This window comes from Anomalospiza imberbis, chromosome 9 (assembly GCF_031753505.1).
Source record: "Anomalospiza imberbis isolate Cuckoo-Finch-1a 21T00152 chromosome 9, ASM3175350v1, whole genome shotgun sequence".
In the NCBI taxonomy this organism is placed as follows: Eukaryota; Metazoa; Chordata; class Aves; order Passeriformes; family Viduidae; genus Anomalospiza; species Anomalospiza imberbis.
Genome location: NC_089689.1, coordinates 29,442,889 through 29,459,573, shown reverse-complemented (window position 1 = coordinate 29,459,573; position 16,685 = coordinate 29,442,889). Strand labels below are relative to the sequence as shown.

The following is a 16,685-nucleotide window of genomic DNA, read 5'->3' as shown; positions in this document are numbered from 1 at the left end:
TTCTGAATTATTGGCTTTGGAGGCTGAGCTGTGCCCAGGGAGAAATTGCAGAGTTGAGTTCAGTTTACATCTGCAAATTGCTGTGCAATTTAATAAGGGGTTTGGGTATTTTCAAAGTGCACTGCAGCACCTCAGCTTTTATTGCAGTAGAACCAAAAGTTTTGGCTTTTCAGTCCTGTTAAAGAGATTGGCAGCAGTTTTAGAGCCACACCAGAGCTGCTGACCCCCAGCAAAGGGGGACAGTGACTGACAGCCACAAGCCAGGTTTGTGTCGTAAAGCAATTCAGCACCACAACTTCAGTGCTGCCAGGCACGAGTTTAAACTTTACCTGCCTTACCTTCCTTGTGCTTTTTATCCTGGGAAAGGAGAAAACTTCATGCTGCTTTAGCATTAATTCAAAATTTGGTCCTTTATTAGGCATTTTAGGTGTACAAATGGTAACAAAAGTATGACACTTCCAAAGAAAACAAATCAAACCCCATTCCCAATGCTCTTCAAAATAGTTCTCCTTTAAAACAGTCTTTGTTTTGTGTTTAAATAAGCAAAAGGTTTTTCCTGGCTTTCCTTGAGTTGTGTCCATCACACAGAGGCTCCTCTGCAGTGCTGGCACCTCTCACTGAGCACTCCCAGTCCTGCAGCTTCAGCTTCATTAACTGATTTTCTTCTGCCCTCTATTCTTGGAGCCCCAGAGTATCACAACATTAAAATACACCAGGAACAGCAGGAAGTGCAGGCAGGAAACCACGGCCACGGCCAGGGGGAACAAATCCGGCAGGCGCTGGGGAGGAGGCACCGCAGCACCGAGCACTGACAGGACTCCCATCAGGGACAGGGACAGCAGGAACTGCAACACAAGGAGTGATGCAACACCTCAGACACAGCTGCACTTCACTGCTGGGTGCTCTGCACTCTTCCACATGGCACACAAAAGTCACAGCCCCCCTCCACTGATGCTTCAGTGCTGGGAAAAGCTGCAAGGAAGAGGTAAAGGAGTGACATTTGCTTACCAGGCTCCTGACAATCCTGGGAAAGGACTTAAACCAGGACACGTAGCCCTTGAGGGAAAGGGAAAAGGCCTTGAGCTGGAGGTCCTCGGCAGAGGTCTTCTCCAGGATGGAGAAGGAGGCCAGGCACACGGCCAGGAAGGCGGGCGTGGTGACGGCGTAGGGCAGCAGCAGCTCGTCCTTCAGCAGCAGGGGCAGCAGGCTGGGGTGGGGCAGGGCCAGCAGCGTGCCAGGGGAGCCACAGCATGCAGGGAGAAGAGAGAAAACCAGTAAATGTATTTCTCCTTGCTAGGACTGGGGCAGAACAGGGTTTTCGTGGAATCACACATGGGTTTGGGTTGGAGGAGACCTTAAAGCTCATCCTGTTTCAACCCTGACACCTCCCACTGTCCCAGGCTGCTCCAGCCTGGCCTTGGGCACTGCCAGGGATCCAGGGGCAGCCACAGCTGCTCTGGGCACCTGTGTCAGGGCTGCCCACCCTGCCAGGGAACAATTCCCAATTCCCAATGTCCCATCCATCCCTGCCCTCTGGCAGTGAAGCCATTCCCTGTGTCCTGTCCCTCCCTGCCCTGTCCCCAGTCCCTCTGCAGCTCTGTTAACAGTTTTTCCAACTCACCTGAAAGTTGACACAAGTAGAAACCACGTGGCCATGAAGGGGATTTCATTTATGATTAAGCAGACTGGGCTAGAATGAGAGGAAGAAAAAGAGATCGCAACTATTCCCTAATGCAACAGCACTCCCAGTCCATGTAGGATAGCCCCACGGAACAGCAGTGCTGGTGACTGTCCCCACAGCCACCACTGACAGGACAGACCAGCCTGGCTGTACTTGCACACCTTCATTCACATGTGATTTAGAAAAGAAATGTGAAGAGTTGTTAAAATCTACTTGTAAGTGAAAGCAGCATGCAATAAGAAAATGAGGAAAAGATCGAATTTTCTCCACAAAAAAATTCTTTACTTACACTGACACGAGAAGAATGGATTTTTCATGGACTTGAAAGGAGAACAGGAAAAATGACAAGGCACAGCTGACCTTAGGAGAGAGAGCAGAGATGTGTCAGCCTGTGACTGCAAAGCGAGGCTCTGCTCTGGTGTCTGCAGGTGCAGGCCCTGCGTGGGGGCAGCAGCTAAACGAGCTGAGTTTTCCCATTAACTGCTGCATTTCCTGCAGTGCAGACCCCAGGCACCCAGAGCAGCTCCTGTACCACCCTCCCGTACCAAAACCACCTTGTCTGGAAGTTTATCCAGAATTAGTCACAAAGTCCTTCACGCAGAGCCTCACTCTTGCTCAGCTTCCCTGACAAGAGCAAGGAATCACAACATTCCCACACACAGGCACCGGCAAATCCCACTCCTGCTAAGAACGACCCCCGTTTTTGACCCAAAATTTTGCTCCTCATCGTGACCAGCCAACAGAAAAAGTAAGCAAATTGTCTTTTTATTCCCCCACCAAATAAAAATGTGTAAAACCAACCAGTTCTTGGGAATAAACATGTTTTAGGTAATGTGATAAAAAGAAAAATTATCTTGTAACCCTGAAACTTGGACCCAGCTCCAGCTAAGTTTGATTTCAAGGAGAACTCAGTTTTTGCACAGGAGTCGTAGCAATGTGCTTCAATTCAATGATGTGACTAAGAGAAGGCAAACATTTTGGAAAATGGGATAATTTTATTTTCAAACCACTCATGAGCTCACAATGTCCATTTGGGGAATTTTTAATGGAATTTTGCAGCCAGTGAAGGAAGAAAAACTGGCACTTTGGAAGCCAAACAAAAAGGAGAAATCCCAATTCTACATGAGGTTTAAATGTGTGTGGAATCTTCCAAAGGCTCTTCAGAGGAAGATAATAAAAATACTGAGTTAAATAAAGAAAACTGAGCTTAAGGAACAAGTCTGGGTTTAAAGGCCAGGTCAGAGCCCTGGATTTGAGGAAGTAAAACACTTTTTAACCAATTCCTGCAGCATTTGATGGCTCCCACCCTCTGTGCCCTGCACACATGCTGCTGGCACTGCTGGTTGCCCTCCAGTGCTCGTGGTGGATACAAAACAAGGAGCAGTGAACAGCAAACACTCACCAAGGCAAATTTAAACCCTCGCAGGGAAGGCTGGACAGTGAGCTTGATACAGGCAGGGAGCAGGCTCAGGAATGTTACAGCAAAACTAAAGGAGTGGGGAAGAAGAACAGTTTTAATACATGAGGGACTACAGCCATGAACACTTCACTCTGCAGAGCCAGACCTGAATTCTTCACTGAGTCAAGGGGAACTGGGAGCTCTGACTTTCAAGAGCATTGAAAGATATTTGAATTCTTTGAATTTGCAAATTTTAACTCAGTTTTAACCAAGCAGCTTGAATCACTATACAAACAAGCAGGGAATTTTTCAATCATAAATATTCCCAGTATTTCTCCATCATGACTTGGCAGAAAACTACAGTATAGGAAAGAATACAATTTGAGAAAATTTACTGCTCTTGCAAAAAATATTGCAGATAAAAACTACCTATTCACTCCAGTTATGTCTTACCTGAGTTTTAGCTGAGTTCGAGGAGATATTACATTCTTTATCTTTATAAGGACACTTAGACTGCACCAAATATTGGCTACTTTATCCTGGAAGGAAATGAAAAGGTAATCAGTGATAATTATATATAATTACACTCATGTTTGTGGGAACAATGGGGCTTGGGAGGTGGGGATGGTTGGGTTTCTACCATGAGAGTGCAAACAACACTTGCAGGAGTACATCACATTCTCAGATGTACTGGGGATGACTGTGCTCCTCAAAAATGGAAATTTTCGAGAGGCCCAATTAAAACAGGCTCTAAAATAAGTGAGAAACAGTTCTTCAGCACAAGAGACGACAACAGAGCAGACATTTTGTGGAGCTAAGGCTGTGAAACTGTCCCTGAGTAAACCCAGGCCCGTGTAAATCCATTTCCTCCCGTACCTGCCCGTGCTCGCTGCCTGCTAGCACTCACAGAGTTAACCCCCAATAAATCAAGAAGCCTAAAGACATTAGCACTTGTGCTAGGATCACTTTCAAAATTAAATTTGTAACTGCAGCTCTCCTGCTGGTGAAACTCATCCCCAGACAGCTGCTGGAGGCACAGCTGTGTAGACACAACTCCCAGCAGCAACTGAGCCCCCTCCGTCCCCGCTGCCAGCGCCCGGAATCTGCCGGGGATTCCGGGGAACACAGCCCTGGCAGCACCAGCAACCTCCTCCTACAGCCAGGCTGAATTTCCAGCCACCAGCAAGTGTTCCCGGGCTGCAAATGGGAACTGGCACACCCTGGCTGCAAATGGGAGCTGCACAGAACCTGTCACACCCCAGGCCAAGTTACTGAGCGCTGCTTACGTGGACAAATTCTCATTTTATCTCCATCAGCACCCAGCAAGTCACTGCCCTGAGCAGCTCAGGAAATATTTGGGCTAATATTAGACTAAAATCCTCCAGCTCTTTCAGACTCACTGGTTATTGTCATTTAAAGATTTTATTTTTAAGCTTGGTACTCAATAAAAGGTGTGGTGAGCAAAATCATAGTCCTTTATAAATTCCAAATAATTGTCAAGGAAAAAGGTCATTGGTTTTTTTTGGGAGTGTCTTTTTTGGAGAGGTTGTTTGGTGTTTGCTGGAGTTTTTAAATTAAGCTAGCAGAGAATACATTAGGAACACCTCCACTGCATTTGGTACATCGGCACTAACTTTTGGGGGGAAAAAAAGTGCCAGTTGAGATATTATTTACATCTGAACAACATTAAAAGAATAATTAAGATTAATCAAACTATGTAAGAATTTGCTTTAACCCTCGTGACAGCCTGGAAATTCAAAGCTTCATTTTCTGGGTTAAGCCTGAAATTGAGAACCTGCTGTACAAAGTGTAATATTGACTCGTGGCCCAATGAAAACAGCAGCAACTCCCTGTGACCTCGGACGTGGGAACCCTTTCTCTTCTCCCAAATTCCTGTGGCACTGCCATTCCATAAATGAGGAATGGAGTGACTGGATTAAGGCTCAGCACCTTCAGCATGGGCATGCTCACACCATGAGCAAAACCAAAAGCAGAAGTGGCCTAAAACTTTTGGAAAATATTGTGGAAACTGCACAAGGTGAGACAAAAGGAAAGTTCTAGGCTGTATCTAAAACACAGTTTAAAAATTATTTTTAAAAAATTATTAATCCCATTGAAAAGAGGGGAGCAGAACCCAAGAGGCCAAAGCCGTCGACTTTCAAGGTTACATCTTCTGACACTGTCAATTACCATGGAATCTATTTCAATGGAAAAATGTATGGATTGAAGTATGGGTTTGATGATGGGCTAAGTGTTGTCTCCTGGTATAATATCCTGGAAGATGCCAGCTGAGCTGGGGTTAAACACTGGATTAAATAACTGGCAAGAAACGACTGCTGAAGAAGCCGTCTCGAGTTACTCGCCCTGCGCTGTGTCTCCCCCATGAAATCCTAAAGGTCAGCCTGAAGGTTTCTCCAGGGATCTAAGAATACAGGACAGGGCAGTGGGTGGGAGAAGAAAACATGCATGCCTCAAACAAGCCTCGGTCAATGGGAAAGAGTCTTCTGAGTACTTGCATGATTTGTTCCACGTCGGTGCCGAAGGGGAGCCAGCAGGCAGCGAAGGACACCAGCACTGTCCCTGCCAGTTTAGCCAGCAGCACCAACCTGCAACAGCACAGCACATCAGCACAGCAGCCAGCAGTGCTGGGCACAGATCCTGCCAGCCTCATCCCGCGGGACAGGAACACATCACACCGGTGCCTCCCACAGCAATGAATCCAGGAATGCCCATGTGCAGGCAAGGACAACCCCATTCCCCGTGCCAGGCTGATTCCTGAGGAAAATAAAACACTTTAAACCCACTTACCCCTTTCCTTTCAGTCCCTTCTTGAAGCACTTTCCAAGTAAATAGCAAAAAAAGGGCAGGGAATGGTAGAGCTCCATTTGCTTATAATTTAAGGCCAAGCAAAATGCCACAGAGCCCAGGAGATCCCAGTCATGGGACAAACAAAGGACAGCCCACAGGGCCAAGCCAAGGCTCACTGAGTTGTATATGGTTTTTTATGTCAAGGACAAGACACACTTCTCACTCCTGGAAGGCAGCAATTAATGCCCTGAGGGAAAGCAGAAATAGCTTGTAAAATGAGTTTTGCCAAGTTAGTTTTAAGAACACATTGCCAGTTGTGACTATGTTGCCCCCAAAGTTAAAAAATTACTTCCATTGAAAGTGTAACTTTTATATTTCCAAAGTTTGATTCAGAGCTTGCCCAGGCAAATCTGAGGGCAAATTCTGTGTGTGTTAATTACACATGTAATTACACATGCATTCAGCCAACCCAGCTTTTGGTGGCACTGAGAGTTCTCTGCAACAAGCAACATTTTCTTCTTGGTATTTACATGAGTAATGATAAAGCTCTCACAAGCTTTCCCTCCAGCTCCCGCAAGATACGTGCAGAATATTCAAATATGTCAGTGTTTAAATTATGTATAATTTCCTTCAAGGACTTCTGAAGGGTTTGTGATTCTGTTACACACACAAGGCACCCTCATCCATGACCAGTTACCTGACTGCTAATCCTGCCCAAACAATGAGTAATAGTTGCTGAAAACAAAGTTACTGCCGTGTGACTTTGAAAGAGCTTCCCAGGCTCAGGAGATCTTGAAGAGCCTAAGCTACACTTACTATTAAACTACAACAAAGTTTTGTAATATTTGTAAACTGTAACGGAAGCTTTAGCTTTTACTTGTTTTTTGAAAAGCTTAGAAAAACCAGTAAACACAGAATCCCAGACTGAATTGAATGGGACCCTAAAGCCCATCCAGTGCCACCCCCTGCCATGGCAGGGACACCTCCCACTGTCCCAGGCTGCTCCAGCCTGGCCTTGGGCACTGCCAGGGATCCAGGGGCAGCCACAGCTGCTCTGGGCACCCTGTGCCAGGGCCTGCCCACTCTCCCAGGGAGGAATTTCTCCCTACAATCCAACCCAAACCCACCCTCTGGCAGTGGGAAGCCATTCCCTCCTGTCCTGTCATTCCATCCCTTGTAAACAGTCCCTTGTATTTCTTGTATTGTCAGAAATGTCACAATATTTTGTTTTCTCTCTGTCAACCTAAGCAGCTGTGACAACACATCCAGCTTGCCCACGGAGCTCTCAGCCCACTCACATTTCCCACTCCACATCACCAGGTGTATTTGACACCTCATTGATTTCACATCAGCAAACTCACAGCGAGAGGCCCTGGTCGTGCAGATGTGCAGCAGCTCAGAGACACCAATCTGTGCCTTGCTGGAGCTGCTCAGAGGGTGGCATCGGTCACATCAGAGTGGCAGGGCTGGCACAGAAATCTGCAGGAAATCCCTGCCTCAGCAGCAGCTGCTGCACCTCCAGCACGGGGTGAGCTGACAGCATTGGCTGCTCCTGTACAAACCAGTATAAAAGCAGGATTGCTATTAATAAAGAGCCCCTGTGAAGGTGTCAGCAGCCAGCCCTGAACTCACCTCCCTGAGCTGTGCAGCCAAGGCAGAAGGGGAGGTTTTACAGAGCTGAACATTTCACACAGCTCCACCTGCCACTGCTCTGCCATCCCAGGAAGATCTAAGGGGATTCCCTCTGCACACACAAATCACAGGAGCACAACCCATCACTCTCCTCCCTGTCACAACCCCACCGATGCTGCCTGCAGTCAAGTGACTGACAGGGAGATGAGCTGGAGGCATGGGAAGAATGATATTCATGTTGGGATTGATTTGTGCCAATATCAATAATTTTTATCTCCAGTATGTTTCAGACTTGCAGCTTCCTTTGATATCTCTGTTTGAGGTGGGCAGAACCCCCCAGATGACTTTGTACACCAAAGTCACCCCGTGCTCAGCTAACAAGTGCTAAGGAGCAGTAATTCCATAAGCAGGAATTCATTTCCATGCAGAACAAGGATACTGGAAGTGCCCATGGTCGATAAGGATGAGGCCTGGGTAAAGCAGGATGCAGAGAGCACTGGAAACCTGGCAAGAAGGATCAAAAAAGAGAGGGGAAAAATAATTAGTCCAAAATTAGACATCAGACAGAGGAACTTCTCCTGCTCCAGTACAAAAATGTGCCCCTCCATGGTGCATCCTATATGTAGGAATCTTATTCTCTACAAGTAATCATCTGTCAGGAATATTTTGAGGAATAAACAAGGATAAAGATTTGCCATATATTAGAAAATATTTAATATTGTCTGCCCTTTAAAATAGCTCAAAGACTACCTACACCCATCTTAAACCACTCCAAGAATCAGGAACCTTGTTATTCCAAAATCTGCTGTAAGGAGTGTTCACGACAAACAGTTCCCAAATACCCCCCTGTCACACCACAAATCTTATTTTTTTTTTCTAATCAAGTAATAAATTCATGGAAAATCTTGTTATTAAAAGCATTAAAATAATTGCTGTAAGATAAAATAAAGGCTTTTTAATGTTTTAAAGTGAAAAGCCTATATGAGCTATAGTGGCTGTCATCAGTTTTACATGGAAGCCATCAGGGGTGTTCTAGGTGTTAATTAAATCAGCGTTACACCTCTCTGTACTAACAGTGTTTTCTTTGTTTAATTTACACACACCAGGTACTTGCCTTTTTTTTAGCAGATGTTTCTTTCAAGGAAAAACAATATAAAATAACTGCAGGGATATAAACCAGCAAATCAGCAACAAACACTGAAAAATAAAGATTAACTTTCCATTAGAATCCTCCCACAAGGAGGAGGCAAGGAAAAAACAAAGGCAAATAAACATTAAAATATCAGAAATAAACTGGGCAGATCCACTTCAAAGGACAAAAAGAACCAGGTCTACAGAATTTGATCTTGGTAATGTTTCTAAGGCTCATTTCTGATGTCCCAAAGCTGCTGCCTCCACGTGTTCAGCTGTCCTGGCTCCTGGCACAGCCTCAGTCACTCTCTAGTTCCTCACATGCCACAAGCAGGGCAGGCATTCGGGAATGCCCCAAAGAAATCAGCCCTGCCTGGGCCCAGGTTGTGGGACAGGACAGAGAGGCTGGGGCACAGTGAAGAAACTCCAGATTATCCCAGTCTCTGGGTGAATTACCAGTGACAGGGATAAAGAGACTGAAAGCAGGGATTTGGCTTTGATCACCTGCCTACAGCAAGGATTTGTGAGAAGGGACAAGAAAACAGAGCCAGCAGGTTCCCCTGCCCAGGGTATGTCCAGCAGGTGAATTCTTCTTGAGTTGTCTTAAAAACTCAAGAAAAACCTCAGATTATTTCTACAAACCACTTTCAGCAAATGTGCAGTGGCTCCAAGAAGGAGTGGAGATGTTTAAATATTTCAGTTATCCAGGGATGAATGGTTTTGCCAGCTTAAGCCACAACTAAACAAATATAACCAAGGTGTTAGCAAAACAAATACACTGATGCTTAAAATAAAGCTGCCGTTGACCACCCTGAATTATTTTAATGCACTCTTCAAATGGCCCCTGTTGAAAAGTGTTTATCAGCTCTCCAGATCCATCAGTGTTGTATCAAGTGAGTTGATTTCAAAATTAATAAAGACCATTTCAAGGGTAATTAAATACTAGTGATTTTTATTTTTTTTCAATTCAATCAATTACCAGAGAGCAGACTGAGAGGTTTGTGAAGTACAGAAAAGCTATTGATGAACAACAAATTCTGCTGTTGCAATCAGAAAGCATTTTAGAAAAAGCAAAAGACATTTCAAATGAAAGAAAATAGTAACAAGAGTTCATTGGCCACATTGTTTGCTGTCCCACTGCTGCAGCCACTAAATTACGGTACAAATCTTCTTCTGCATTTGTTTGCAGTTCAAAAGAATCAAATGAAGGAAGACAAATTTAGAACACAAGTCGTAAAATAAATTTTTACTTTTTTTTCCTCACAGTAAAAATACCAAATATTTCTGCCTTTGAGATCAGCTCCTAAAGAAGATCTTTGATACCTCCAGAGATTAAGTCAGGAAAAGCCAGGCTACATGTAAAATAATTTTACAATAAAAACCAAGTTATGCTAAAAATAAAAGACTATTTATCAGAATAGAAGGGAAAACAAGAATAGTTTTCAAAATTAAAAGGTGGGTCTATGCCACAAAGAGCAGTTGTATTTTAGAGTTTTTAATTAATTAATTGGGTTGAAAACTTGTTTCTGTATTTTATATTTATAGCTTCACAAATGACGGCAGAAGAGGAAATAATGCGTGAATTTGGCTCAGAAAAGGAATCCAGTTAAAAACCTGAGAATAAACCAGTAAAGACAGAGAAGCTGCATATTAAACATGCTGAATTAGTAAGCAAGACAAATGTGCAGGATGATCCCAAGGAAATATAATCTTCCTACCTGTTGCACGCATAAATAACTTATGGGGCTGGCTCTCGTAGCCCCGAGATGTGTGCAGAGCAACCCAATCAGGATTTATTAACTTTGCACTGTAAAACAAAGTACAGACACATCAAAATGCAGACAGTTCTCATTTCCCTTTACACTCCTTGCAGCAATAAAGATGACACAGACAGGAGCAGATTCCAAGAATTAAGATGAATGAGAAGAAATATTTCAGAGAGCAATAGTGATCAATGAAAGCTTTTCCTCACCACTAGATCAGTTTACACTATAGACTGTTTCACAATTAAAAAAAAATAACCTTTGGAAACAGTAAAAATGGAATACAATATTTATTAGGACAAGATAACCACCTCCAGTCTGGTTCCTGGACTTTAAAAAAAAACAATTGTAAATACCTTTCATGCTTAAGTATTAAATATAAACCATTTACAGTTCACATAGATGCCCCACATAGCTGTGCCTGTGCACTTTAACCTACATTCTTATTCCATAAGTCTCATTCCAACAGCAGCAAAGCCCTTGTGGAAAAAGTATTCCAATAGCAGAATTCTATTTACATGATATCCACTCATCAAATGTCACTTGGGCTCTGCACACACGAGAGTTTCCCAGGCAATGCCCCCTGTTCCTACAGCACTTTCCCCTGGGCATCCCAGATCCAGCAGAGGCTTGTAGGGAAAGCTGAATATCCAGAAAGAAGAATGTAACACAGGATTTCAAACACTGAACTTACATGTAAGCACACACAAAACTGTGATAGGCAGTGAGAGGTGGGTAATCGAGGCCCCAGTACTGCAGGTTGTTGTCACTTGTATTGAAGTACCTAAAAAAAAAAAAAATTGATTTAAAGACTACATTTCCAGCTTGGTTTTGACCTAAGGAAAAGACTGAATAGTAAATGCATTCCAAATCCAAAATAGAAGGTGGCAGCATCTATACCTGCCTAATTTTACTTCACATTAAATAAGTCTCAAGCAACAAAGTAACAGCAAAAGTGATGCAGAGTTCACCTATTTGTGGTTGAAAACAAAGCTGCTAAAGCTCGCCTCAGTGGAGAGAAAAACTCCTGGTTCTACCTCCAAACCCAGGCAGACCATGTGAAAGGAAGGAAAAGGATTTTCCCATTTGGGATTATGTTGTGCCAGGATTTCTATGGCAGCAGTCAAAATGAAGTCACCTCTTCCAAGTGAGATCAGAGGGGTTTGTCCAAGGAGAAGTTCCAGCAACGAGGAGCAGCCCCTTCCCACCTCCCAGTGAAACACTGCCTGCCTGCTCCCACTGCCACGGGGCAGGCTCCTGGCTCTTCCACTTCCTCTCTTCAAATGCAGCCGATTTTTGACATTTATAATAGTAAATGATATTTCTTGAATTCTTTATGAGCTGCCTGAAGTGTCTTCTGAACAGATGATAAATCACATTTCTTTGAGTTGCATCTCTGCCTCCTATCCTACAATTCAAGATTGCTCCTGCCAAGGCAGTGCAGATTCTTTATGCAGAATGTCACCGTTTGCAACTTTCAGGGAATTTGCCAGTTTTGGGGGATTATTTTTTCATTTTACCTTCCATAAGGTTTTCAATAAAAAAAGGAAAACAACCCTTATATACCCAGTAATATTTAGTAAGGAAGCTTTCAGAGTTTTAATGATCAGTAGAATAAAAAAAGAGGTTCCTAAAGGACTTTACAGAATAATATAAACCAGGAATATTTAAATTCTAGAATACAATCCCTTGCCTATCAGCCAAGATGTGCTGTTCCAAACACCCACTTTGCTGTATTAGAGATTCAATTCCCACAGCAGACCCAACCCAAAAAAAACATTCAATTATAAATATAAAATGACATCAATTACAAAACCAGAGAGCAAATACAAGCCCAAGGTGCCCACCTGGCAGCCCCTCAGCTAAACCCAGCCTGCAGCAGTGTCTGACCTGGCCCCTGGGAATGCCTGGGAATATTGGCTGCTATAACTCCTAATTTTTAAGGAGATGCAGTTCAGTGTAACAGAGTGGATCAAAGCTGTCAACTCCATTATTATCTAACACCTCTTATCCCAGCTCTGGCACAGTCAGGGTTTGGACACCAGGAAAAATAAAGGGACAAAAATGAGAATATAGGAACAACAAGATGATCTGAGGTCACTACACAGACTCATCTACAGAGTTCACATGTATTTACGGAATACAAGTGAATTAATTTTCTATTTTGTCAAATTAGTCTGTTCCCCAACAGACAGACAGGGAAAAATTATATCATACACCCAAAACACTGCTGTCCTTGCTGGAAGATGAACTGGAACTACAGTATATTCCAATTTGAGTTGTAGCACATATATGGACTCAATTTTTTACTCTAAAGAATATTGGGAATAATGCAAAAATAAATAAAATATTTAGACTAATTCTCCTCCTGTTTTATATGATCTGTACAAATGAAGCTCGCTACATTTGCACATTAAATCTAGAATTCCACATTTAAAAATCTCATGGATCGTGGAAGCAAACAATGAACTCAGAGGTGTAAAATACAAGCAGGATTTCCTCCCATTCTCCCTTTGTAAGCATCACGTACCACTGCCTGATGGGTAAGTTGTAGGTGATTTCTTGCCAGTGCCTCTGAGCCTCGTAGTCTCCATACATGGGTGGTTTTCCTGCCCCTAAAAAGAGGACACAGCATTCAGGACATTATTTGGTTTATAGATTGCTTTCCCTCAGTTATGTATTGCATATTAACTACTAATTTTATTCTCCATTCCTCTATATTGAGAGCAAATAGAGATCTCATCATGCAGCCTAACAGAGAGAAAAAAAAGAAAAAGTTATGTGTTCTTTTAGCTTTCTGGAGATTTCTGCAATGAGCATTTATCAAGATACTCTGCTGTGAAGAACTGCTTCCTCATCTGACAAAAAAAATCATTTCCAAGTGCAGATGAAAAATGTGGTACTTTCCCTGAACTAGGAAAATGCACATAATGGACACGTTACAGTGATTCTGTGGGAACTGCTGCACTCCCTTGGTGTGTGATAATTGTCAATATTCTCACTTGTTTCAGCCATGTCATGGTACCTCACTATTAATATCATTACAATACTAATATTTGCCATTTTCATGGAAAAGAAAGCTTTCTCAATGCAAATACTTCAGATGTCAAACACTCCCCTCGATGGAAGCCTAAGTGTGATAACAGCAGCATGCAAAGCATCTTCCCAGAGTTTATTTACTTCTATTAACCTGATCACTGAGAACAGAATCTGGACTGATTGTGTTCCCAGTGAAATATTGACATGGGCCAGACAGAGATTTAAGAGCTTCTTTAAAATATAGGAAAGCCATCTCTGGTTTCACCCATGATCTATGTTTGTGGGAATCCCACGAGCTCAGCAATGTGCAATTCATTCCCAGAAAGTGCAAAGGATCTCTTATCTCTGCTCATTTTTTCCTGGGGGGTGGAGAGAGCAGAGTATCTCCACTCTCACACATTCAAATTAAAGTTTCCCAAATAAGTGAGGTCTCTGGAGTTTCAGCAGTCAATTCTGTAGTTGTAAGTCCAGTGGAACAAAGAATCTGCCACTGGATTATTGAAATAAAAAATAGATACTACCCAGATTTAGAGTGTTTGTGTGTGTATCAATTTCTCAATCTCAAGGGAGAAAAAAGGATGAAAAAATTAATTGACTTCAGAATGATCAGAAGTTCTTAATCCAAAGGTTTGATTATTAAAAGCCAATTACAGATCTGTTAGTTTGACAATGCACATTTAGCTTCCATCTACAGAAAGCACCAAGTACACCAAAAAACTAAGTTAAAAATTAACAAAACTGGAATATGTTATTTTAAAATGCTCACAAATACCTTAAAAGTAGTGATCTTATTCAGTTTTATTGCTAACCTGGGAACGGATTTTTTTCAAGGGTTTGAAGCTGCCTCTCAACACCTGTATTTAGCAGGTGCATTAAAAAATTATGCATTAACCTATGAAAACAAATTTTTCCTCAGTAATTCCCCAAGACCAGGTCATCACTAATGGTAACTTTTCAAACCCAGGTATTAGTTTCTGCTTTTTCATTGAATTCCAGAGGCAGATCCAGAGGCAAGCTGATGGCAAGGAACAGGGTGGGAACGAGACAGAGATCCAAGGGTGCACAGTAAACGAGGGTGGAATTAAAAGTTTATCACATCTGCAGGAAGTCAAAGAGGAAAAAAAATAATCCCAGTGGATTTATGTGTTTGACAGCTCTGACACTGGAATTTGTCTTTTTACAGCTAGCCAATGCTCAAAATTAAGCTTTAATAATTTGCTGGACTGGATCAGATTCAGCTTTTCCTATTCCAAAAGCAGTTATATCAGCTGGGAAGGAAATAAGATTTAAAAACTGTTAGTTATTTTAGCTCAGGCTTTATTTTAGACTCTCTTCCACAATCTTGATTGGTTTGAAATTAAATCAACTTACAAAAATCTAGTTAGCAACGGAATTCTAAATAAATCCTCTGCGCTGCAAGAGAAATTCAGTGTATGCCTGAAGACAGGGTGTTTGCTGCCTAGAGATGGGTAAAAACCTCCGTTACCTACAGATCTCTCAGAAATGGCATTTTGAGAAAGCAAACTCAAACCAAAACAACTGGAAATGCAGTTCAGCTTCAAGCAAATTCTTCAAGTAAATGAAACCCAGAATGACCAGTTTAAAATCACCAGAATGCTCCTGAGCAGCTCCAGCTACTGAGGGGATGAGGCCCCCCTTTGCCTCAAAAAAAAACAGAGTAGAATTTAACTTGTGATTCTTTGGGCTGATGAGGATTGAAAGCATTGGTTCATTGTTTATCCTTTTTTTTTTTTTTTAATTTGCAGAGAGCAAGCCTTGTGCAAGCTTATTCCAAGTGTGGGAATGGAACTGGGAGGCTTGGAAAGGAACTTGCCAATTCTTTGCAAGCCTTCTGACACGAGGAGGAGAATGTACATCCATTACTAGAATGTAGCTCTGGCTCCTGCTGTAAACAAGCTTAAGGAGGTACAGCTACAAGGCAGAGTCATTGTTCACTCCATGTCACCTCTGCACTGTCTTCATTAGCACCAGGATTAGCCAAATATAAGCTAAATAAAAATATAAACAATAAGGTTGTATCTGCTACAGGGTTTTAAAGACAATATGAGGCAAATGTACAAGTGGACTGCAATATTCTGCAAATAAAGGTACAGGGGAAAACAGGCAGATATTGATCCTAAAATATTAATGATCATCAGCACCACCCAAAAAAAAGTTATGGTGGTTTTTTCCAGTGTTCTACTCCAAACTGTGATGTTAATCATGGCACACTTCAAAAAATAAGAAAAAAGAATTCTCAGGGAAATCAAGAGAAGCTAAAATATAACAACAGCTGAGATGACACATTGCTTCCTATGTATGGTTTTATATAAACACCAATAAAATAAATAAGCAATAAGTACCATTCATGTGCATTTCTCCCAAGCCCCATAACCCCTGTCCCTGGCGCTGCTGCAGCCTGTGCAGGTGCCTTACCTGAGTAGGAGCCCAGGGACACAGCCCAGCGCACGGTGAGTGCCAGCAGCACCGTCAGACTCATCAGGCTCCACTTCTCCATGGCTGGGACACTCCAGGCACCTGGGGACACAGCAGGGGCACTGCTACAGCACCAGCCGGCCTTCTGTGCTCAGCCATCACTGCTGAACAGCCCCTGCACTAATAACTCACTGCGCTATTAACAAGCACAGCGTTTAAAAAGCGAGTCAATGTCCCAGTGTTAAGTTAATGCCACGTCTTTCCTCAGTTAAGAGCTCCACAGCCAGATCATGCAAAGTGCACATCTGGTCCAGGCACCACTGCTGGTTTAAACAAAATAAAAGTTATTTCAAAGTTTATCGGTGTCAGGAGACATTATCCTCCATCCTTCCACCTCCAAAAAGCAACAGGGCTGATGTCCCACCAAGCTTCTCGCACCACTCTAAGGATCCAGTAAAAGTAAGAAATATTGCCAGGTCTGTCAAATTGAAGGCTGTGTGCATGAAACTCAGAAAGCAAGAAACAGGAAAATTATTATGTTGCCCTATGCAAAAAAAAAAAAAAAAAAAAAAATCTAAAAAAAAAATTTATCAAACAACTGACTATAGAATATGGATGCTTCAACCCGAAGAATCAGAAAAATTTTAGTCTGCACTAGGAAAAAAGTGAGGAAGAAACTACTTCAGTCTTGAAGGGTACAACTGCTACAGACTTTCCTTGCAGAAAAGGCATCATTTGATTTAAGTGAGTTTAATGCACTTGCTACTGACCAAAACCAAAAATCCCATACAGCAGA

The 16,685-nt window shown here is 42.6% G+C and overlaps 1 protein-coding gene across 1 annotated transcript; it reads right to left on the bottom strand.

The window, feature by feature from the left end:
• Positions 1 to 384: 384 nt before the first annotated feature.
• ALG6 (ALG6 alpha-1,3-glucosyltransferase) lies at positions 385 to 16,052 on the bottom strand. The gene is made up of 14 exons (XM_068198949.1): positions 15,890 to 16,052; positions 12,945 to 13,029; positions 11,109 to 11,198; positions 10,370 to 10,458; positions 8,635 to 8,717; positions 7,960 to 8,024; positions 5,889 to 6,074; positions 5,551 to 5,686; positions 3,534 to 3,619; positions 3,084 to 3,168; positions 1,971 to 2,041; positions 1,622 to 1,690; positions 1,009 to 1,207; positions 385 to 845 (listed from the first exon to the last, which is right to left on the bottom strand). Exons 1-14 carry the CDS (start codon positions 15,969 to 15,971, stop codon positions 651 to 653), a joined length of 1,521 nt encoding a protein of 506 aa, XP_068055050.1. The 5' UTR covers positions 15,972 to 16,052; the 3' UTR covers positions 385 to 650.
• Between the last annotated feature and the right edge of the window lie 633 nt (positions 16,053 to 16,685).

Excerpts from the sequence above, each read along its gene's own strand:
- ALG6 (XM_068198949.1), bottom strand. The coding sequence starts at position 15,971 with ATGGAGAAGTGGAGCCTGATGAGTCTGACGGTGCTGCTGGCACTCACC. Across the intron at positions 13,030-15,889 it reads GTCCCTGGGCTCCTACTCAG|GGGCAGGAAAACCACCCATG; the intron begins GTAAGGCACCTG and ends TCCTCTTTTTAG. Across the intron at positions 1,208-1,621 it reads CTACTTGTGTCAACTTTCAG|CCTGCTGCCCCTGCTGCTGA; the intron begins GTGAGTTGGAAA and ends GCCCCACCCCAG.